General features: G+C 47.0%; 1 protein-coding gene across 2 annotated transcripts in view; it reads right to left on the bottom strand.

Moving 5' to 3' along the window:
- The window catches only part of TMPRSS13 (transmembrane serine protease 13), an 83,185-nt gene that overhangs the window by 18,646 nt on the left and 40,884 nt on the right, over positions 1 to 23,655 (bottom strand). For both annotated transcript variants that reach the window (XM_056542773.1, XM_056542772.1), the window contains exons 3-4: positions 15,108 to 15,212; positions 263 to 388 (exon numbers count right to left, since the gene is read on the bottom strand). In XM_056542773.1, coding sequence (XP_056398748.1) covers positions 263 to 388; positions 15,108 to 15,212 — 231 coding nt within the window. The remainder of the gene's footprint in view (positions 1 to 262; positions 389 to 15,107; positions 15,213 to 23,655) is intronic.

The following is a 23,655-nucleotide window of genomic DNA, read 5'->3' as shown; positions in this document are numbered from 1 at the left end:
ACTACAATTCCCAGCATGCCCCGACAGCCGTTGGCTGTCGGGGCATGATGAGAGTTGTAGTTTTGCAACAGCTGGGGGCACCCTGGTTGGGAAACACTGCACTAATTGCCAAGACATTCTCCACTATGCTAGAAAATCTCTATGTTATGCTCAGAATTGCCTGATATCTTTCCACACATGGCTCAGTTCCTACTCAGATAATTGCATTGTGTACAACCACTTTTACCTCTTGTATTACAAAAGATAAGAAGAGTAACATTACCGCATCCAGCCTCGTCTCCTCCTTCAGAGCACTCAGAGATTCCATTACACAGAGTCTTGTTGGGAAGACACTTCTCTCTAGTTTGGCTGTATGTAGAAGAAGAATTCCCAAATGCATTAAGTTTATCTATAAGAAGAAGAAATGGTTAAATCTTGGTTAAATGTGAAAGATAATTATTTTCCCTTGTCATGGAGCAAAATAAGGTTTATTGGAGAGAACTAAAGGCTTCTGCTCTTTACTTCTCGTTATTCTCTTTACTCTTAGTCATCCGAAACACACAATACAACACAATTCATCTATATATATAAAACTCAACGTGTGTATGTGTGTATGTATGTGTGTATGTGTGTGTATGTATGTGTGTATGTATGTGTGTGTGTGTGTATGTGTGTGTATGTATGTGTGTATGTATGTATGTGTGTATGTGTGTGTGTATAATGTGTGTATGTGTGTGTGTGTGTGTGTGTATGTATGCGTGTATGTGTGTATGTATGTGTGTATGTATGTGTGTGTGTGTGTGTGTATGTATGTATGTTCCAGCATCACGTCCAAATGGCTTAAGATATTAACATAGGGAGTTGGGATATGAGGACGGGATAGGGGGTCGGGATATGAGGACGAGATGTGAGGACGGAATGTGAGGACGGGATATAAGGTCGAGATATGATGACGGGATAGGAGGTCGGGATGTGAGGACAAGATATGGGGTTGGGATATGACAACAATATATGAGGACGGGATATGAAGTCTAAAGCTTCCTCCTTTGTTTATTTTCCTCCCCAACAAGGATTAGGAAGGAAAAATCGGGCAACGCCGGGTATTTAGCTAGTTTTGTATATATAAGTCCACACTGTGATATTTCTGTATACCTTTTGCAATTGAAAAAGAGGGAACATACCCTCGAAATGCGTCTTGCTGTTTCCTGTACTGGTTCTGTGTATGAATAAAATACATGCTACTTTTACCCGAACTTGACTCCGCGTGTGAATCCACCAAGGCAGCGCCATTACAGAGAATCTTCCAATATTTTCACGCCTAGCTTACTACCGACCCCCCAAGAGGAGAGCGGTCATCTCTGCAGACTGCAGCCGAGGATCCCACACTGCTACCCCGCATCTGAAGGGGTGATATGCATGAAATCGAGGTTCACAGAAGGTGAGCACATTTCCTACTGAAGGGCATTTGGGATATTTAGCCCACAGAATTACGCGAGGCGCTGTCCTCCTTTTTTTTTTTTTTTTCTGTTACTCTTTCTGTTTCCAAAATGACAGCTGAGTGACTATCATCTGGGCAGAATTGAGCAGAAGCTACACCAAGCCATGTACTTAGCAACTCGGTGATGGAGGACATGTTTTTAGATTACAAACGATCTGGTTGTAGATAAATAAAGCTTCACCCATTTTTTGTACACTGGATTCACTAAGAGGAACATGTTTCTTAGTTAATTCAGTGGCACCATGGCTGCTCAAATATACACCACCTATTGAGATGGCACATATTTTTCTGATTTTAGGGGGCACAAGTCAGTTCTCAAGTCGCATGTGAGTATGGCATCCTCCTGGCATGCTCCCTCCATGTGTGGCTGAGCCCCCTTCCAGCCTCTTTCAGGCCTCCTTGCCTTCCCTTGGTGCCAGTGGCTCAGACCCTCTAAAGTATTTCCGTGCAGAAATGTGTGATTTATAATGATAATTGCCCCCCACAGTTTCTATATGCCTAGAGTGTTGTGCAAACGGGTAGAAGGTGCATTGGATAAGTTGATAAAACGAACTTGTTACCTGACACAGTATTGCATTAGGGCACAGCAGCTTGATGGTATACATCTATAATAATTGTTATTACCTCAGCAGTATGCTGTGATGTATCATACTGAATTATAGAAGGACAGGGGAGGACATGTCATGGCACGCTGCTTTTATGTGACATCTTACTATGATGTGTTTACTTTATAGTGTGGGCTTGTTGTAGCATGCAGCTGTTGGGAGTCACACGGTTGGTGAACACTGGTTTAAATGGACAGATGGAATTGTAATATTTAATGTTCAAATGTGATGTATTCACTAGTAGTGTTGAGCGGCATAGGCCATATTCGAATTCGTGATATTTCGCGAATATGTGGACGAATATTCGTCATATATTCGTGAATTTCGAATATTCGTTAAATTCGAGTGGGATTTTAAACATTGCGAATTTTCGGCAATTGCGAAAATAATTGCGAGAAAAAATTATTGCAAAAATTACGTCGCTCGCGCGCATGCACGCTATTACATCATGCGATAACAGAGATCGTTTCCTGGATGCTTGCCAGTAACATCGCGATCGCGAATCAGCTAAGCGAAGCGAAGATGGTGGGAAGTAATTTCAGCGAAAGTGAGGAGAGAGTTCTGATTTGTGTAAGTATTTTCACCACTGTTAGTTAATTATATTTAACTGCATTTTAGACTAGATTAAAAGTTATGAATCATAACTTTTAATCTAGTCATGATATAAGATCATATAGCAGTGTTTCCCAAACAGTGTGTCTCCAGCTGTTGCAAAACTACAACTCCCAGCATGCCTGTACAGCTGGAGGCACTCTGGTTGGGAAACACGTGTGTCTGGCCATGCTGGGAGTTGTAGTTTTGCAACATCTGCAGGGCCACAGTTTTCAGACCACTATGCAGGGTCTCTAAACTGTGGCCCTCCAGATGCTGCAAAACTACAATTCTCAGCCTGCTCACTGTCCAGGAATGCTGGGCATTGTAGTTCGGCAACAAATGGCACTTCAGTTGTTGCAGAAATACAACTCTCATCATGCCTGGACAGCATCTGCCTGGACAGTTGTAGTTTTGCAGCATCTGGAGGCACACTGGTTAGGAAACATTGTCTGTTTCCTAACTTAGTGTTTCCCAACCCATGTGCCTCCAGCTGTGGCAGAACTATAACTCCCAGCATGCACTGACAGACCATGCATGCTGGGAGTTGTAGTTTTGCAACAGCTGGAGGCACATTGGTTGTGAAACACTTAGTTAGGTAACAAACTCTCAGTGTTGTGCAACCAGTGTCCCTCCAGCTATTGCAAAACTACAACTTCCAGCATGCAACTCCCTGCATCCCCCCCCCCCCTCTCCCCCAATGTGAATGTACAGGGTACACTCATATGGGCGGGGGCTTAGAGTGTTTTTCTAGCTGCAAGTTTGATATGCTGCAAATTTTGCTCTGCAGCTCAAACTCTCAGCGGTAAACTACTTTGATCCCCCGCCCGTGTGACTGTACCCTAAAAACACTACACTACACTAACATAAAATAAAAAGTAAAAAACACTACATATACATATACCCCTACACCGCCCCCCTCGCCAATAAAAATGAAAAACGTCTCGTACGGCACTGTTCCTAAATGGAGCCTCCAGCTGTTGCAAAACAACTCCCCAGTATTGCCGGACAGCCGTTGACTGTCCAGGCATGCTGGGAGTTTTGCAACAGCTGGAGGCACCCTGTTTGGGAATCACTGGCGTAGAATACCCCAAATGCGCATGGCGCTCTCACTTTGGAGCCCTGTCATATTTCAAGCCAAAAGTTTAGGGCCACATATGGGGTATCGCCGTACTCTGCCGAATTTGCCTAACAAATATTGGGGGGCTTTTTCTTCTTTAACCCCTTATGAAAAGGTCAAGTTGGGGTGTACACCAGCATGTTAGTGTAAAAAAATCTAAATTTTACACTAACTTGCTGGTGTTGTCCTCTACATTTCATTTTCACAAGAGGTAAAAGGGAAAAATGCCCCCCCAAAAATTGTAACACAATATCTCCTGAGTACGGAAATACCGCATATGTGGACGCAAAGTGCTCTGCGGGCACACAAAACGGCCCAGAAGGGAGAGTGCACCATGTATTTGCACAAGAAGGGGCTGATTGTTACAGCGGTTCTGACAAAAGCAAAAAAAAACAAAACACACACACGTGACCCCATTTTGGAAACTAGAACCCTCATGGAATGTAATGAGGGGTGCAGTGAGAATTTACACCCCACTGGTGTCTGACAGGTAAAAGTGATCTGTGAAAATGAAAAATGCAATTTTTTCATTTGCACAGCCCACTGTTCCAAAGATCTGTGAGACCCCTGTGGAGTATTAAGGCTCACTGTACCCCTTGTAACATTTCTCAAGGGGTCTAGTTTCCAAAATGGTATGCCATGTGGGTTTTATTTTTTGTGTTCCTGGCACCATAAGGGCTTCCAAAATGCGACATGCCCCCCCAAGCAAAATTTTCTCTCCTGTTATCTGTGGTGTTACATAGGACTGCAGGTCACATTAACTACATCATCTGTACTCAGAGAGTTATCACTGTGTTATCTGTGGTGTTACATAGGACTGCAGGTCACATCAACTACATCATCTGTACTCAGAGAGTTATCACTGTGTTATCTGTGGTGTTACATAGCACTGCAGGTCACACAAACTACATAATCTGTACTCAGAGAGTTATCACTGTTATCTGTGGTGTTACATAGGACTGCAGGTCACACAAACTACATCATCTGTACTCAGAGAGTTATCACTGTGTTATCTGTGGTGTTACATAGGACTGCAGGTCACACAAACTACATAATCTGTACTCAGAGAGTTATCACTGTTATCTGTGGTGTTACATAGGACTGCAGGTCACACAAACTACATCATCTGTACTCAGAGAGTTATCACTGTGTTATCGGTGGTGTTACATAGGACTGCAGGTCACAACTCCATTATCTGTACTCAGAGAGTTATCACTGTGTTATCTGTGGTGTTACATAGGACTGCAGGTCACATCAACTACATCATCTGTACTCAGAGAGTTATCACTGTGTTATCTGTGGTGTTACATAGGACTGCAGGTCACATCAACTACATCATCTGTACTCAGAGAGTTATCACTGTGTTATCTGTGGTGTTACATAGGACTGCAGGTCACACAAACTACATCATCTGTACTCAGAGAGTTATCACTGTGTTATCGGTGGTGTTACATAGGACTGCAGGTCACAACTCCATTATCTGTACTCAGAGAGTTATCACTGTGTTATCTGTGGTGTTACATAGGACTGCAGGTCACATCTACTACATTATCTGTACTCAGAGAGTTATCACTGTGTTATCTGTGGTATTACATAGGACTGCAGGTCACATCAACTACATCATCTGTACTCAGAGAGTTAGGCTGGGTTCACACTACGTTTTTGTCATACTGTTTTCAATCCGTTTTTCTAAAGAAAACCGTATGGCAAAAAACGGATGGAACAGTATGGAAAAAAGTAAACCGTATGCGTTTTTAAACAGTATACTGTTTTTAAAAGTGCATACAGTTCCGTAAGTTTTTATAGAAAAAAAAACCATACGTTTTTGAAAATGTTGTCCATTTTTAATGGGAGGGGTCTTGGGTGGGGACTTTAGGATTCAAATGCGCATGTGCAAAGTAAAAACGTATACCTTTTTCCCGTATGGAACTGTATACATGTGCGTTTCCCATTGATGTCCATGTTAAAAAAAACTTATGCGGTTGCAGTATGGTTTTTAAACCGGAGTCAAAACCGTGGTTGACCACAATTTTCACAAGGACAAAGACGTAGACAAGGACACAGACAGCTACTAAACTAGAAGAACTAAACTACTACAGCTAAAACTTTTTTTTACACTAACTGACGCAGACACGGACGATGACAACAAATACTAAACTATATGTAAACTACAACTAACTTTTTTTTTTTCTTCACAAAGACAAAGACAAGGACACAGAAAACAACTACTAAACTGGAACTAAAACTAAACTAACAGCTAAAACTAAACTTTAAGCTAACAGACAGACACTGACACGGATGATGAAAACAAATACTAAACTAATATAAACTAAACAATAACTCTACTTACACAAACTAATATGACTAAACAAAACTAAACCTAATTTTTTTTTCTTTTTTTTTTTTTTAACACAAAACACACAAACTAAACACACACTAAATTAACCTACCTTAAAGAAATTTGCACGTAAACTAACTACACAGAAATCTAACACTAATCTACACTAACCTAGACAAAAAAACAAAGATATGTGCTTTGAAAAAATCCGTTGGGTCTTTTGCTTTGAAAAAATGCAGTTGGGTCTAAGGTCGTACTATGAAGCACAAAGCTCAAAGGACGCTGGAAAAATGACAGAAGCCGCTCCACTCTCAAAACCACCATGTGAATCTGCAAGGAAATACTGCTGGGAGTGATCTTATATACTGGTCGTGCCAGCAAGTTTCCATTGGTTGCTAGGGAGGTTGCTAACCTCTGACAACTGTGGTTGCAGAACTATCATTGGCTCAGAGGCATAAGAAGGGCGTGGAAAATATTCGCGAATATTCGCAATACGAATATTCGCAATACGAATATTCCCATGCACAAACTAATCGCCTCAGATTCTCCCCCCATGGTCTCTAATCATACCAGCAATGCATTTATCCATCGATGGAGATCACTATAATGTGATCTGTGTTTAAACAAGTTTGGGAAAAAAATGAATATTCGTAATCGCGAATATTATTCGCAATATTCTAAATATTCACGAATTCACGAATATGCTATATTTGCGACGAATATTCGCATTGCGAATATTCGTGAGCAACACTATTCACTAGGTATGAAGTATAAATCAGCCAAAAATACATTGAGGGACAGTTAAGAAGCTATCTAAAAGAAAGACTGACTCCGCTGCAACCAACCACATCGCAGCTTTCATTTTCATATTCTGCTCTAGAAAGTTTAAGGGTACAGAGCGCATCCACAGTGCATTGCACACTGCGTATGTGCCGACGGCAGTCAAAAGAGTAAGTTCCCTGCTACAGCTGGGTAGCTCTGTCTCCGCTTGTATTGGCGGACTTCCTGCTGTAGACACGGTGTGTTACGCCGAGCGCTCCGTGTCCCTGCTTCTCCCCGGAGCGCTCGTGGCGTCCCTCTCTCTGCAGCGCCCGGGTCAAACCCGCTGACCGGGAGCGCTGCACTGTCATTGCCGGCGGGGATGCGATTCGCATAGCGGGACGCGCCCGCTCGCGAATCGCATCCCAAGTCTCTTACCTGTCTCGGTCCCCGGCTGTCATGCTCTGGCGCGCGCGGCTCCGCTCTCTAGGGCGCGCGCGCGCCAGCTCTCTGAGATTTAAAGGGCCAGTGCACCAATGATGGTGCCTGGCCCAATCTCCCTGATTAGTTTCCACCTGTGCACTCCCTACTTATACATCACTTCCCCTGCACTGCCTTGCCGGATCTTGTTGCCCTTGTGCCAGAGAAAGCCTTTCCTTGAGTGTTCCTAGCCTGTGTTCCAGACCTCCTGCCGTTGCCCCTGACTACGATCCTTGCTGCCTGCCCTGACCTTCTGCTACGTCCGACCTTGCTCTTGCCTTATCCCTTGTACCATGCCTATCTCAGCAGTCAGAGAGGTTGAGCCGTTGCCGGTGGATACGACCTGGTTACTACCGCCGCTGCAAGACCATCCCGCTTTGCGGCGGGCTCTGGTGAAAACCAGTAGCAACTTAGAACCGGTCCACCGACACGGTCCACGCCAATCCCTCTCTGACACAGAGGATCCACCTCCAGCCTGCCGAATCGTGACAGTAGATCCGGCCATGGGTTCCGCTGAGGTGCCGCTGTCAAGTCTTGCCGACATTTCCACGGTGATTGCCCAGCAATCCCTAATGATCACCCAATGAAATCACCAGCTGTCATACTTGACCACCGTGACACAGCAACTTCAGTCACAGATACAGCAGCTGCTACCGCAGATACAGCAACTTCAGTCACAGACACAGCAGCTGCAACAGCAACAACCATCTCCTCCGCCGGCTCCTGCAACTCCTCCGCAGCGAGCGGCCGCTCCTAACCCCCGCTTGTCCCTGCCGGACAAATTTGATGGGGACTCTAGACTCTGCCGTGGTCTCCTGCCTGGGAAGGCCCTGCAATGGGCCACACTGCTCGGAGCACCTCTCTCACAGTATCCTTTGCAATCTACCCCTGTGCCTCCCGTCGAGGAGGCTATGCAAGTGGATCGGTCTCGCCTGACCCCTGAAGAGAGGACTCGCCGCAGAAAGAAAGATTTACGTCTATACTGCACTGTGCGTTACCTCACAGAACCCCTGCTCATGAGCATGGAACTGCATCTCGAAAAAATTGAACTTTTTGTTTTGCCCAAATGCTCCTCTGAAGTCCTCCTCGGTCTGCCATGGCTCCAACGCCACTCTTCTACCCTTGTCTGGACCACCGGGGAGATCAAGAGCTGGGGTGCTTCTTGCCATAGAAAATGTCTCACGTCTGCTCCCAGTCCCGTCAGTCAAACCTCTGTGTCTCCTCCTTTACCTGGTCTCCCCAAGGCCTATCTGGACTATGCTGTGTCTCCTCCTCACAGCCCCCGTCCTGTTAACACTCTACCCCGTGCCAAGCTTCACCCTCTTCCCTTCCTCCCCACTCCCACGCCTTCTTGTGTGCCCACTGTTGATGAGGTTTCCCGGGGCTTCGCCACCGTCTGGAAAAAGACTCTAAAATCCCTCATACTAGCCTCATCCCGGGTGAAGAAGCATGCCGAAAAAAAAAGAGCTCCTCCTGTTTTTGTGTGGCTCTCCGCCAAGTATATCCGCTTCCGTGTCCCCAGTTTTTATCTGGGACCACGTTATCTTGGACCCTTTGAAGTGAAGTGCCTAGAGGAAGCTACTCCTGTCTCCGGGTCCTCAGACGTCTTCCGGATTAAAGAATTTTCAGGTCCCAAAAAGAGGGGGAGACCCAAGGGGGGGGGGGTACTGTTACGCCGAGCACTCCGGGTCCCTGCTCCTCCCCGGAGCGCTCGCGGCGTCCCTCTCTCTGCAGCGCCCCGGTCAGACCCGCTGACCGGGAGCGCTGCACTGTCATTGCCAGTGGGGATGCGATTCGCATAGCGGGACGCGCCCGCTCGCGAATCGCATCCCAAGTCTCTTACCTGTCCCGGTCCCCGGCTGTCATGCTCTGGCGCGCGCGGCTCCGCTCTCTAGGGTGCGCGCGCGCCAGCTCTCTGAGATTTAAAGGGCCAGTGCACCAATGATGGTGCCTGGCCCAATCTCCCTGATTAGTTTCCACCTGTGCACTCCCTACTTATACCTCACTTCCCCTGCATTCCCTTGCCGGATCTTGTTGCCCTTGTGCCAGAGAAAGCCTTTCCTTGAGTGTTCCTAGCCTGTGTTCCAGACCTCCTGCCGTTGCCCCTGACTACGATCCTTGCTGCCTGCCCTGACCTTCTGCTACGTCCGACCTTGCTCTTGCCTTATCCCTTGTACCATGGCTATCTCAGCAGTCAGAGAGGTTGAGCCGTTGCCGGTGGATACGACCTGGTTGCTACCGCCGCTGCAAGACCATCCCGCTTTGCGGCGGGCTCTGGTGAAAACCAGTAGCAACTTAGAACCGGTCCACCGACACGGTCCACGCCAATCCCTCTCTGACACAGAGGATCCACCTCCATCCTGCCGAATCGTGACACGGTGCCTGCTTGTAGCAGATGTAGCAGTTGATAAATCCCTGATTGCTTCAAAAAGTTAATCCATGTGTGGTGGCCCAGTATGGGAAATGTTACCCCGTACCCTTGCTGCCCTATCAGGCAGCCTCCTTCAGTGTCCCCAGGTCCCCTTGTACCTGTTTCCCCCTTGGACATATGTTCTGCAGTGTATTGTATTATAAAATGTGTTGTATCTTTAAGAGTTATGTCATGTGATTGTTACCCAGGAGGTACCAGTGACCAGGTGATCCCAAGAGTGACCTATGGGCTCCCTGCTAGTATCCCCCATATAAGCCCTGGGTGGAGCTAACCTTTCTCTTTGAGCTCTGCTAAGCTGAGGTCCAGTGCAGTCCTATCTAGTGTGTGTGTCCAGAGTGTTGGAGATCTCAAAGTCAAGTCCTGCAGCCACCATCAAGTAAAGTAAGCTAAAGTCACAGATTTATGAATCCAGTCTAGTCAGTCCCTGTCATCTGTCAAGTCAGTATGGTCTGCATTCAATTGTCCAGTCCTCCTACAAGTCCCAGCAAGCCCTTAAGGTCTCTGCCTAACTGGTCACCTCCTTGGGCCCTGGCTGAACTGTATAGACTTTTCCAACTGTCTACCCTCAGTAAAGCTACCATTGTCCATAACTTGGCATCGAAGTCTTTATTGCCCCAGTGCCTAGCCCAGGATCCAGCGGTATACCTTTGGGTGGTTATAGGCTATACCACGCTCCGGCGTCACAAATGCAAGGAGTTAATGCCATCTGCCCCTAGGGTAACAACATCTGCCCTCATCACAACCATTGTGTTGTTTTCTTAAAAGAGTCTATATGCATTGGGTACAGATTTGCAACTTGTTACCACTAAACAAAACAATGTAAAATCAATGATAAATGTATCCATGTACCTTTATTCATAAGTACGGACAACGGGGGAGATTTATCATTGCATTTAGAGTTTTTATTTTATTTTTTACTTTCTTTGCTTACTCTGGGCACACAAAATGTTGCACGTGCACCTAAGCACTCTTTTTTTGGGACTTTTGTCGGTAGGCATAAAGCAGCAAACAGCCTTATCTAAGTAACTTTCATTTTTCACTTTGCAGTGGTCGTGAATTTATGAACTAGGAATGTCGCATGTAGACATTAAAAAGGTGCAAACTCCTCCAAAAAGTCGCAAGTCAATGCCAGGTCAGACCTGGTTTACAAAAATGCCTTTGGAGAGCACTTTAGAAAAATTCTCACAAAAAGTGACAGAGGAGAGCGGGAAACATACAAAATGGTTTTCTAAAGTGGTTTTATCAACCCCCCCCCCCCCCCCCCCTTGATAATATGATAAATGTGTTACACATAAGCAAAACCAAAGCAAAACCAAAGACAACAATGGTAAATGTCTCCAATGCGTATCGGGAGAGTGATAGCGTGCACCTGATAAAAAGATGTGTCAACCTCACAAAACATGTTGTCTGTTCCTACTGTGGTACACATCGGGGTGTAGGGTAGTTGGGGTGTTGCTGTTCTGGATAATAAAGGGCGCTGTTAACCCTTGTCACTCATGACGCCAGGGTGAGGGTTAAATACTGTGATGTTGCTAGGGCCTATCGCCACCCTTCCCAAGAGCGATAGGTGAGTGCGAAATAAATGGATTGTCCACAACCACTGTTTCACAGAAAACTTGCAGGAGCTTTTACTGAAGATTTTCTTAAGCAGGCAATAGCAATAACAGTCCAGATAACAGAGTCTGTTTCTAGTTGAGCAGCAATTGACAGTTGGTTGGGATCAGATAAGATCAATTTAGCTTTTAGAAGATTCTGTAGCATAGATCCGCTGGATTTAGGGGTGCATTTAGGTCCAGTGATCTTGCGGAGAGTAGCGGGGAATTGTTGAAGTATAACAGCTTTGGTATAGGCCGAGGCCGCAAGGCTTTGGCCTAGTAAACATACTTGAAAGTTGCGGAGGTCCTACCTCGTTCAGTGACAGCAACCCAAGAGATGCTGCTTGCTTTGCAGCACAGGAACAAGAGAGAGATCAATGGCTGCAGATCCCTTATATGGGCAGGGGCTGGCCGTTTTGGATTGGTCCATAACAACTGTCACTCACCGTTACACGGCATTGTGGGTGAACATGTGACACAAGAACCACCTAAGGTCCTTCAACATACCATAGAGTTCTGAGTAACTGGTCACATGACCTAAGGTCCTGCGACGCCAAACAAGTGAGTAATGCAATATACATATTTACAGTGATAATGGTTATAAATATTAACTTACTAAGGGGTGACTAGGGGCTAACTAGGGAAGCGGACCCCGACAGTCCTAGGGACTCTGACTTTGGGGACCCCCCTACCAAGGCACAGTATGAAATACAGTGCCGGGACACCACACTACTAAAGTAAAAGTACAGTTTGTTATTCTGAATCGTCCAGCTCTGATCTCCTACTTTGCGTCAGGATAGCTGGTATCAGAGAAAGAACCATCAATACACGAGCGGTCCTTTTGTCCTTTTGGATAGAAGATCGTTGCAGCAGATAATGCATCTTAAGGGATTGTAACAGACTTAGATCATGGTCCTTAATGCATTATCAATACAATGGATCATAAGAGGTTATGATAGATCACAATGCATCATACAAAAGTGTAATGGGTTGGACCTAAACATCATAAATCCCTTTAAAAAAATCAAAGCCAGTGTGAACAAAGCCTCAGAATTATCATAGCTAACAACAATCTGAAATTATTATTAGTATTCATGTAAAGTTTTCATGACAGTGTAAGGCTGGGTTCACACTACGGTTTGTCATTATGGTTCCCGTATACGGCTGGGAGGAGGGGTGGGAGAGGCTTAATCGCGGCGCCTGCACTCAGCCGTATTCGGGAACCATAGTTAATGTATTTCTATGAGCTGACCGGAGTGAACCACAGCCTCCGGTCGGCTGCTTTTTCGGCCGTATGCGGTTTCCCGACCGCAAGCAAAAATGTGGTCTACCACGTTTTTGCTTGCGGTCGGGAAACCGCATACAGCCGAAAAAGCAGCCGACCGGAGGCTGTGGTTCACTCCGGTCGGCTCATAGAAATACATTAACTACAGTTCCCTATACGGCTGAGTGCGGGTGCAGCGATTAAGCCCCGCCCACCCCTCCTCCCAGCCATATACGGGAACCGTAATGACAAACCGTAGTGTGAACCCAGCCTAACACCAGTCTTACAATTTGTTGGCAGCGTAGATCCCCAAAGCAGTTCTACAACACGACATTAATATGTATAAAACTGCTCAGAACAGATAGACATAATTTCTATTAAAGGGGTACTCCACCCCTAGACATCTTATCTCCTATCCAAAGGATAGGGGATAAGATGTCTGATTGCGGGGGTCCCTTTACTGGGGACCACCGCAATCTTGGCTGTGGCACCCCAGACATCCTGTGCACAGAGCGAACTTCGCTCCGTGCCGGATGACTGGTGATATGGGGCGTAGGCTCGTGACATCACAGCCACGCCTCCTCAATGCAAGTCTATTGGAGGGGGCCTGACGGCCGTCACGCCCCCTCCAATAGACTTGCATTGAGGGGGCGTGATCGTGACGTCACGAGCCTCCGGCGTTGCACCCAATGGTCTAAAAGAACTCCAGGTGCAACATGGAGATCGCGGGGACCCCCAACAGCAGGACCCCCGTGATCAGACATCTTATCCCCCATCCTTTGGATAGAGGATAAGATGTCTAGGGGCAGAGTACCCCTTTAAGATCCAGTCACCAGGGCTTGCCTCGGTAGTAGCCAATTGGTGAATTGCTTGTTGAACGCTGCCTGTCAGAGGCCACCTACTTAGACATACAATGTACATAAGCCTGTAATGCTCTCTTCAAATATCAGAAATACATTCAAGCTGTCTGTACATAACGTCATGCTGCCAGATTAGTATGTTAAGTAGCATCAAATCCTGCCGTATCACCATATGACCTCAGGAACACTCCAGTATTGGATTTTATTCAAACTATTTGCAAAAGTATTTATTCTAATCTATGAAGCGACAGAACTGGCAAACAGGACCGGATGGAAATATCCACTTTCTCTGCTCTCATGTATGCTATGTCCCAACAGGGTGTGGATGTCATGATTCGTTTTTAGGAGCTGCTATTGTTTTCACTTTGGAAATCCCAGGAAGCTGAGTGTGCTTAGATTTACATAGTTCTAGGTGAAAGTATAATAAAGATAGGTTTCCACAGCTAGGTTTTTTTCTGGTGTTTTTTTGGTAATCTGCCACTGCAGTTTTTGAGCCTAGGTCAGAAGTGGATCCAGTAGGAAAGAGAAGTATACTGTATGTCCTTCCTTTATAATTCCCATTGCTTTTGAATACACTTCAGGCTCGGGTTCAAGAACTGCAGTGGCAGCTTTCCAATAAATTGCCAGGAAATACCTGTGTGAAAACCTAGCCTCAGGGTACGTTTACACGAGCGGATTTTCGCAGCGGATTTTGCTGCGGATCCGCTGGTGAAGGCCCGCTCTATGTTGTCTTTCCATGTGCCTGCTCATAGCGGCAATTTGCAAACTCGCACATCGCGGCCACTCTCCCTGCTCTGAGCTAAGCAGAGAGCTCCCGCGATGTGCGGGTATACTGCGATTTGCACATCGCGGGAGCTCTCTGCTTAGCTCAGAGCAGGGAGAGTGGCCGCGATGTGCGAGTACGCCAGGTATTGCCGTGACGAGCAGGCACATGTAAAGACAGCTTAGAGCGGGCTTTCACCAGCGGATCCGCAGCGTAAAATACGCTGTAAATCCGCTCGTGTGAACGAATCCTAAAAGAGTGAAATTTTGTTGCCCATACTGCCAAAGAAGTTACTAACTGGACCATTGACTAAGGGTATATTCACATGTAGCAGTTTTGCTGTGGTCGTGCTGCACAGCTGAAAACTGCAAACTGCACTGTAGCTATACATGGTAAACCATGTATAGTTCTTTCTACGCAGGCAGCGATGTGAAAACCGCAGTACAGTTGCTACGTGTGAATACACGACTACATAAATGATTACTGAGTGCAGGAAAATGTAATTGCAAATTAAAAACGAATGCATATATGTGGTATAATGTGTTTCCCAGATTATCAGCTAGTGAAAATTCTATACTCTACTTTTTAACTAAGCATCACTAAGTGACCATATGGCTTGGTTTTAGGAGGTAACATTCTCAGCGGTGCCTTTATACCTTAAAATTGAAAGTGATGGGATCTCCTATTTATACGCAGCATGCAGTCTTTATATACAGTATGTTAAGCAGTAAGTGGGTCGGTAGAAGGTGCAGACGCAGCCCTTTCTATGGACAGGACTTTACATAATAGACAGGACAGAAGGTTACAGGGTCTGCTGTACTCACATGCAGTGATAAGACCAATTCCGGTGAGAGCGATGATCACCACCACAACGCCAAAGATGGTGGATCCACGGTTTGTAAAGAAGGAAAATGGCAACTTGTTTGAAGCTGAAAACACATAAAGATAGATTGATCATTTCATACGGTAACTGGGTATGTTCACACAGCATATTTTCCCAAGGAGAGAAATATGGTGTCGTAGAAAACATCACAGAAATTCTATCACATACTTTACTTGCTCTCATGACACATTTCATGGGGCTAAGTATCGGCCGGATTGAAAACAACATCAGTGGGGCGTGTATTAACAGAATTTTATAGGCACCTTTTGGCGCATGATGCACCTAATAATAATTACTGAAAAGCTCAATGTGAACTTGGCCAGAAAGCTTAGTAATCTCCTATGCCTTATGCCATACGCCTCACTTACCTTGTAGTGATCCCTATTCATCACCTATTATATCCATGAGATGTAGTCACAATTCTGCTGGTTGGTTCTTGAAACAGTCAACAAGCTTGTTGATAAAATACTCCTAAAGCGTTACCATTTCAATAAACTTTTCACTTCTTGTTCAGTCATGCCAAAAGTTAAAATTTGCATCTGGTCTCACTCCTAAGACCCACTGTGATCTCAAGTTATAACCCTATGAAATGTGCAGCAGTGATAGTGTCAGGTTTAAGTGACAACCGAGGAGAGAGGAGTGTACTGCCACACACTTCACCCAGCTGTAACGTGCGATGGCAGCGGATCTCTGGGGTGAGACCCAGTACAATGTTAACTTTTGACATGTCTGGGCAACATATCAAACGTTTATTTAAATGACAGTAACCCTTTAATAAAGTAATCTGGCAAAATATTTATTACTCCTATATCCCTGGCTGCCACATACAAAATAATAAACCTCAACTTTATATTTCACAGCTCCCACAGTGCCAGTGGAATCACTTTCGTGTCCTCTAGCCCCTACTTTCTGCTTTTGGGGACAGACACATCACACTGCATTCAGCTAATCGCTGCTCCAGGCCCTGTACATGACACCGCCGCCCAGCCTATCACCGGCCGAGGTGGGACATCACTGCGGTAGGCCATTAGCTGAGTGCAGTAAGATGTTTTGGGCTGCAAAAGAGGAAGGAAGACTGGGCAGGAGGACAGGGTGAGCGATTCCAGCAGTACTGGGGGAGCGACAGAAGATAAGTTAAGATTTATTATTTTAATTGCGGTAGCATATAGAGGTAGTAAAATACTTTGCCAGATAACCCCTTTAACCCCTTTAATGCAGGGTTTTTCAGTTTTTGCATTTTCATTGTCACGATGCCGGCTGGCAGGAGGTGGATCCTCTGTGCCAGAGAGGGATTGGCGTGGACCGTGCTAGTGGACCGGTTCTAAGTTACTACTGGTATTCACCAGAGCCCGCCGCAAAGCGGGATGGTCTTGCTGCGGCGGTAGTAACCAGGTCGTATCCACTAGCAACGGCTCAACCTCTCTGACTGCTGAAGATAGGCGCGGTACAAGGGAGTAGACAAAAGCAAGGTCGGACGTAGCAGAAGGTCGGGGCAGGCAGCAAGGATCATAGTCAGGGGCAACGGCAGGAGGTCTGGAACACAGGCTAGGAACACACAAGGAAACGCTTTCACTGGCACGATGGCAACAAGATCCGGCGAGGGAGTGCAGGGGAAGTGAGGTATACATAGGGAGTGCACAGGTGAACACACTAATTAGAACCACTGCGCCAATCAGTGGCGCAGTGGCCCTTTAAATCGCAGAGACCCGGCGCGCGCGCCCTAGGGAGCGAGGCCGCGCGCGCCGGGACAGGACCGACGGAGAGCGAGTCAGGTACGGGAGCCGGGGTGCGCATCGCGAGCGGGCGCCACCCGCATCGCGAATCGCATCCCGGCTGGAGGCGGTATCGCAGCGCACCCGGTCAGTGGATCTGACCGGGGCGCTGCAGTAGCGAGGATGTAGCGAGCTCTCCGGGGAGGAGCGGGGACCCGGAGCGCTCGGCGTAACAGTACCCCCCCCTTGGGTCTCCCCCTCTTCTTGGAGCCTGAGAACCTGAGGACCAGACTTTTGTCTAGGATATTGTCCTCAGGTTCCCAGGATCTCTCTTCAGGACCACAGCCCTCCCAATAGACCAAAAAAAAGGTTTTCCCTCTGACCTTCTTGGAGGCCAGTATCTCCTTTACGGAGAAGATGTCCGAAGAGCCGGAAACAGGAGTGGGAGAAACAAGTTTGGGAGAGAAACGGTTGATGATGAGTGGTTTAAGAAGAGAGACATGAAAGGCATTAGGAATACGAAGAGAAGGAGGAAGAAGAAGTTTGTAAGAGACAGGATTAATCTGGCACAAAATTTTGAAAGGACCAAGATAGTGTGGTCCCAATTTGTAGCTGGGGACACGGAAGCGGACATATTTAGCGGAGAGCCATACCTTGTCTCCGGGAGAAAAAATGGGGGGAGCTCTTCTTTTCTTATCGGCAAACTTTTTCATGCGAGATGAAGCCTGTAAGAGAGAATTTTGGGTCTCTTTCCATATGGTGGAAAGATCACGAGTTATTTCATCCACAGCGGGCAAACCAGAGGGCAAGGGAGTAGGGAGGGGGGGAAGAGGGTGATGGCCGTACACCACGAAAAATGGGGATTTGGAAGAGGATTCAGAGACTCTGAAGTTGTACGAGAATTCGGCCCATGGTAGAAGATCTGCCCAGTCATCCTGGCGGGAGGAAACAAAATGCCGTAAATAGTCACCCAGGACCTGGTTAATTCTTTCTACTTGCCCATTGGATTGAGGATGATAAGCAGAAGAGAAGTTTAATTTAATCTTGAGTTGTTTACAGAGAGCCCTCCAAAATTTTGACACGAATTGGACGCCTCTATCCGAGACGATCTGCGTGGGCAAACCGTGAAGGCGAAAAATGTGTACAAAAAATTGTTTTGCCAACTGAGGCGCTGAAGGAAGACCAGGAAGAGGAATAAAATGTGCCATCTTGGAAAATCGATCAACGACCACCCAAACAACAGTGTTGCCACGGGATAGGGGTAAGTCTGTAATAAAGTCCATACCAATCAGAGACCAAGGCTGTTCGGGGACAGGCAGAGGATGAAGGAGACCAGCAGGCTTCTGGCGAGGAGTCTTATCCCGGGCACAGACAGTGCAGGCCCGCACAAAATCAACAACATCCGTCTCCAGAGTCGGCCACCAATAGAAACGAGAGATGAGTTGCAAGGATTTTTTGATGCCCGCATGGCCTGCGAGGTGGGAGGAGTGACCCCATTTGAGGATTCCGAGGCGTTGGCGTGGAGAAAGGAAGGTCTTCCCTGGAGGAGTTTGCCTGATGGAGGCTGGAGAAGTGGAGATCAGGCAGTCAGGAGGAATGATGTGTTGCGGAGAGAGCTCTACTTCCGAGGCATCCGAGGAACGAGAGAGAGCATCGGCCCTAATGTTCTTGTCGGCAGGGCGAAAGTGAATTTCAAAATTAAAACGGGCAAAGAACAGAGACCACCTGGCCTGGCGAGGATTCAGCCGTTGGGCAGACTGGAGATAGGAGAGATTCTTGTGATCGGTGTAAATGATAACTGGAAATTTTGATCCCTCCAGCAGATGCCTCCATTCCTCAAGTGCTAATTTAATGGCCAGTAGCTCTCGATCCCCGATGGAGTAGTTTCTCTCCGCCGGAGAGAAGGTCCTAGAAAAAAACCCACAAGTAACAGCATGCCCGGAAGCGTTTTTTTGTAGAAGGACCGCTCCAGCTCCCACTGAGGAGGCATCAACCTCCAATAGGAAGGGTTTAGATGGGTCAGGTCTGGAGAGCACGGGAGCAGAAGAAAAGGCAGACTTGAGCCGTTTAAAAGCGTCTTCCGCTTGAGGAGGCCAGGACTTAGGATTGGCATTCTTCTTGGTTAAAGCCACGATAGGAGCCACAATGGTGGAAAAATGTGGAATAAATTGTCTGTAATAATTGGCGAACCCCAAAAAACGTTGGATAGCACGGAGTCCGGAGGGGCGTGGCCAATCTAAGACGGCAGAGAGTTTATCTGGATCCATTTGTAGTCCCTGGCCAGAGACCAAGTATCCTAGGAAAGGAAGAGATTGACATTCAAACAGACATTTCTCCATTTTGGCATAAAGTTGATTGTCTCGAAGTCTCTGAAGAACCATGCGGACATGCTGGCGGTGTTCTTCTAAGTTGGCAGAAAAAATCAGAATATCGTCCAGATACACAACAACACAGGAATATAAGAGATCACGAAAAATTTAATTAACAAAGTCTTGGAAGACGGCAGGGGCGTTGCACAGGCCAAAGGGCATGACCAGATACTCAAAGTGTCCATCTCTAGTGTTAAATGCAGTTTTCCATTCGTCCCCCTCCCTGATGCGGATGAGATTATAAGCACCTCTTAAGTCCAGTTTGGTAAAGATGTGGGCACCTTGGAGGCGATCAAAGAGTTCAGAGATAAGAGGTAGGGGGTAGCGGTTCTTTACCGTGATTTTATTAAGTCCGCGGTAGTCAATGCAAGGACGTAGGGAGCCATCTTTCTTGGACACAAAGAAAAATCCAGCTCCGGCAGGAGAGGAGGATTTGCGGATAAACCCCTTTTTTAAATTTTCCTGGATGTATTCAGACATAGCAAGAGTTTCTGGGGCGGACAGAGGATAAATTCTGCCCCGGGGTGGAGTAGTGCCCGGGAGGAGGTCAATAGGACAGTCATAAGGCCTGTGAGGAGGTAAAGTCTCAGCTTGTTTTTTGCAAAATACGTCAGCATAGTCCATATAGACCTTAGGGAGACCGGTTACAGGGGGAACCACAGGGTCACGGCAGGGAGTACTGGGGACCGGTTTAAGGCAGTCTTTGAAACAAGAGGTACCCCAGCTCTTGATCTCCCCTGTGGACCAATCAAGGGTTGGGGAATGGCGTTGAAGCCATGGTAGTCCAAGGAGAATTTCGGAAGTGCAATTGGGGAGGACCAAAAACTCAATTTTTTCGTGATGAGGTCCGATGCACATTAGGAGGGGCTCCGTGCGGTAACGTATGGTACAGTCCAATCTTTCATTGTTAACACAATTGATGTAGAGGGGTCTGGCGAGACTGGTCACCGGGATGTTGAACCTGTTGATGAGAGAGGCCAAAATAAAATTTCCTGCAGATCCGGAATCCAAGAAGGCCATAGTGGAGAAGGAGAAGGTAGAGGCAGATATCCGCACAGGCACAGTAAGACGTGGAGAAGCAGAGTTGACATCAAGGACTGTCTCACCTTTGTGCGGAGTCTGCGTACGTCTTTCCAGGCGGGGAGGACGGATAGGACAATCCTTCAGGAAGTGTTCGGTACCGGCACAGTACAGGCAAAGATTCTCCATGCGGCGTCGTGTCCTCTCTTGAGGTGTCAAGCGAGACCGGTCAACTTGCATAGCCTCCACGGCGGGAGGCACAGGAACGGATTGCAGAGGACCAGAGGAGAGAGGAGCCGGGGAGAAAAAACGCCTAGTGCGAACAAAGTCCATATCCTGGCGGAGCTCCTGACGCCTTTCGGAAAAACGCATGTCAATGCGAGTGGCTAGATGAATGAGATCATGCAGGTTAGCAGGAATTTCTCGTGCGGCCAGAACATCTTTAATGTTGCTGGATAGGCCTTTTTTAAAGGTCGCGCAGAGGGCCTCATTATTCCAGGATAGTTCGGAAGCAAGAGTACGGAATTGTATGGCGTACTCGCCAACGGAAGAATTACCCTGGACCAGGTTCAGCAGGGCAGTCTCAGCAGAAGAGGCTCGGGCAGGTTCCTCAAAGACACTTCGAATTTCCGAGAAGAAGGAGTGTACAGAGGCAGTGACGGGGTCATTGCGGTCCCAGAGCGGTGTGGCCCATGACAGAGCTTTCCCAGACAGAAGGCTGACTACGAAAGCCACCTTAGACCTTTCAGTAGGAAACTGGTCCGACATCATCTCCAAGTGCAGGGAACATTGTGAAAGAAAGCCACGGCAAAACTTAGAGTCCCCATCAAATTTATCCGGCAAGGATAGTCGTAGGCTGGAAGCGGCCACTCGCTGCGGAGGAGGTGCAGGAGCTGGCGGAGGAGATGATTGCTGAAGCTGTGGTAGTAGCTGCTGTAGCATCACGGTCAGTTGAGACAGCTGGTGGCCTTGTTGCGCTATTTGTTGCGACTGCTGGGCGACCACCGTGGTGAGGTCGGCGACAACTGGCAGAGGAACTTCAGCGGGATCCATAGCCGGATCTACTGTCACGATGCCGGCTGGCAGGAGGTGGATCCTCTGTGCCAGAGAGGGATTGGCGTGGACCGTGCTAGTGGACCGGTTCTAAGTTACTACTGGTATTCACCAGAGCCCGCCGCAAAGCGGGATGGTCTTGCTGCGGCGGTAGTAACCAGGTCGTATCCACTAGCAACGGCTCAACCTCTCTGACTGCTGAAGATAGGCGCGGTACAAGGGAGTAGACAAAAGCAAGGTCGGACGTAGCAGAAGGTCGGGGCAGGCAGCAAGGATCGTAGTCAGGGGCAACGGCAGGAGGTCTGGAACACAGGCTAGGAACACACAAGGAAACGCTTTCACTGGCACGATGGCAACAAGATCCGGCGAGGGAGTGCAGGGGAAGTGAGGTATACATAGGGAGTGCACAGGTGAACACACTAATTAGAACCACTGCGCCAATCAGTGGCGCAGTGGCCCTTTAAATCGCAGAGACCCGGCGCGCGCGCGCCCTAGGGAGCGAGGCCGCGCGCGCCGGGACAGGACTGACGGAGAGCGAGTCAGGTACGGGAGCCGGGGTGCGCATCGCGAGCGGGCGCCACCCGCATCGCGAATCGCATCCCGGCTGGAGGCGGTATCGCAGCGCACCCGGTCAGTGGATCTGACCGGGGCGCTGCAGTAGCGAGGATGTAGCGAGCGCTCCGGGGAGGAGCGGGGACCCGGAGCGCTCGGCGTAACATTCATTTTTTCCTCATCACCTTCTAAAAATTATAACGCTTTAAATTTTGCACCTAAAATTCCATATGATAGCTTATTTTTTGAACCACCAATTCTTCTTTGCAGTGACATTAGTCATTTTTCCAAAATATCTATGGCGAAGCGTAAAAAAAATTCATTGTGCGACAAAATTGAAGAAAAAATGCAATTTTGTAACTTTTGGGGGCTTCCGTTTCTACGCAGTGCATTTTTCGGTGAAAATGACGTCTTATCTTTATTCTGTAGGTCACCATGGTTAAAGTGATACCCTACTCATATAGGTTTGATTTTGTACTACTTATAAAAAAAAATCATAACTACATGCAGGAAAATTTATATGTTTAAAATTGTCATCTTCTGACCCCTATAACTTCCTATAACTTTTAAATTTTTCCGTGTGTGGGCTGGTATGAGGTCTAATTTTTGCACCGTGATCTGAAGTTTTTATCGGTACCATTTCTATATTGATCGGACTTTTTAATCGCTTTTTATTCATTTTTTGCGTGTGCGCCATTGACCATGTGGTTTATTTAACAATATATTTTTATAGTTCGGACATTTCCACACACAGCGATACCACTTATGTTTATCTTTATTAACTTTATTTTCATACTTTTTTCAGTGTTCTAGCCCCTACTAGTGGCTATATTACACTGCACACACTGATCTGCTACACAGATCATTGCCGTGCATTGACACGGCAAAGATCAGTGTTATTGGTGGTCGATTGCTGAAGCCTGGATTTCAGGCTAGGAGCAATCAATCGTCGATCGGACACGACAGAGGCAGGTAAGGGGACCTCCGCTCGCGTTCTAGCTGATCGGGACATCGCGATTTCACCAAGATGGTCCCGATGAGCCCGACTGAGCTGCTGGGAAGCTTTCACTTTCATTTTAGACGTGACAATCAACTTTGAACGGCGCGTCTAAAGGGTTAATGGCATGCTGCACAAGCCTAAGGTCCCGGCTTTCATTAGCCGCCGGGACCGACCAGGTTATATACTGGGACCAGGCGCAGGGCGCACAGGTACGCCATGGGTCCTTAAGAAGTTAAAGGGGTACTCTGCTGGAAAACATTTTAGTTAATTCAACTGGTGCCAGAAAGTTAAACAGATTTGTTTATTACTTATATTTAAAAATTATAATCCTTCCAGAAAACATTTAGCTTTTTTTTTGTTTATGAGGATATGTTCCTTTTTTTTTTTTGGTAGTATGTCATTGTCACAGTCCTTGAACAATGTGAAGAATACAGACTTGGGGATTGTTGTACTTGTAGTCCTCCTGAGTAGACTTGTTCTCTGTCCCTTGTGGTACATGTTGGCATGCTGGGCACTGACTTGACTTTAGACTGACTTGACTGTACATCCATGTGTGAGTTTATCCTGCAATCCCTATATCACCAAAAATCTCCTCCCCCCCCCCCCCCCCCATACACACCCATAAAAATTCAAAGTAGGAAGCAAATATTAGCCCCACTACTGATGAGCATTGGACTGAGATTTTAGCATGTACTGTATACAGTAGATAACCTGCCTCTGTGTGAGGTTGGTAAAGTATCATATTTGGTTCTACTACACAAGGTAAATTAAACTCCATCCTGG

Source organism: Hyla sarda, chromosome 10 (genome assembly GCF_029499605.1).
Source record: "Hyla sarda isolate aHylSar1 chromosome 10, aHylSar1.hap1, whole genome shotgun sequence".
NCBI lineage: Eukaryota > Metazoa > Chordata > Amphibia > Anura > Hylidae > Hyla > Hyla sarda.
The sequence above is the reverse complement of the archived record's forward strand: the minus strand, read 5'-3'. Positions and strand labels throughout refer to the sequence as shown.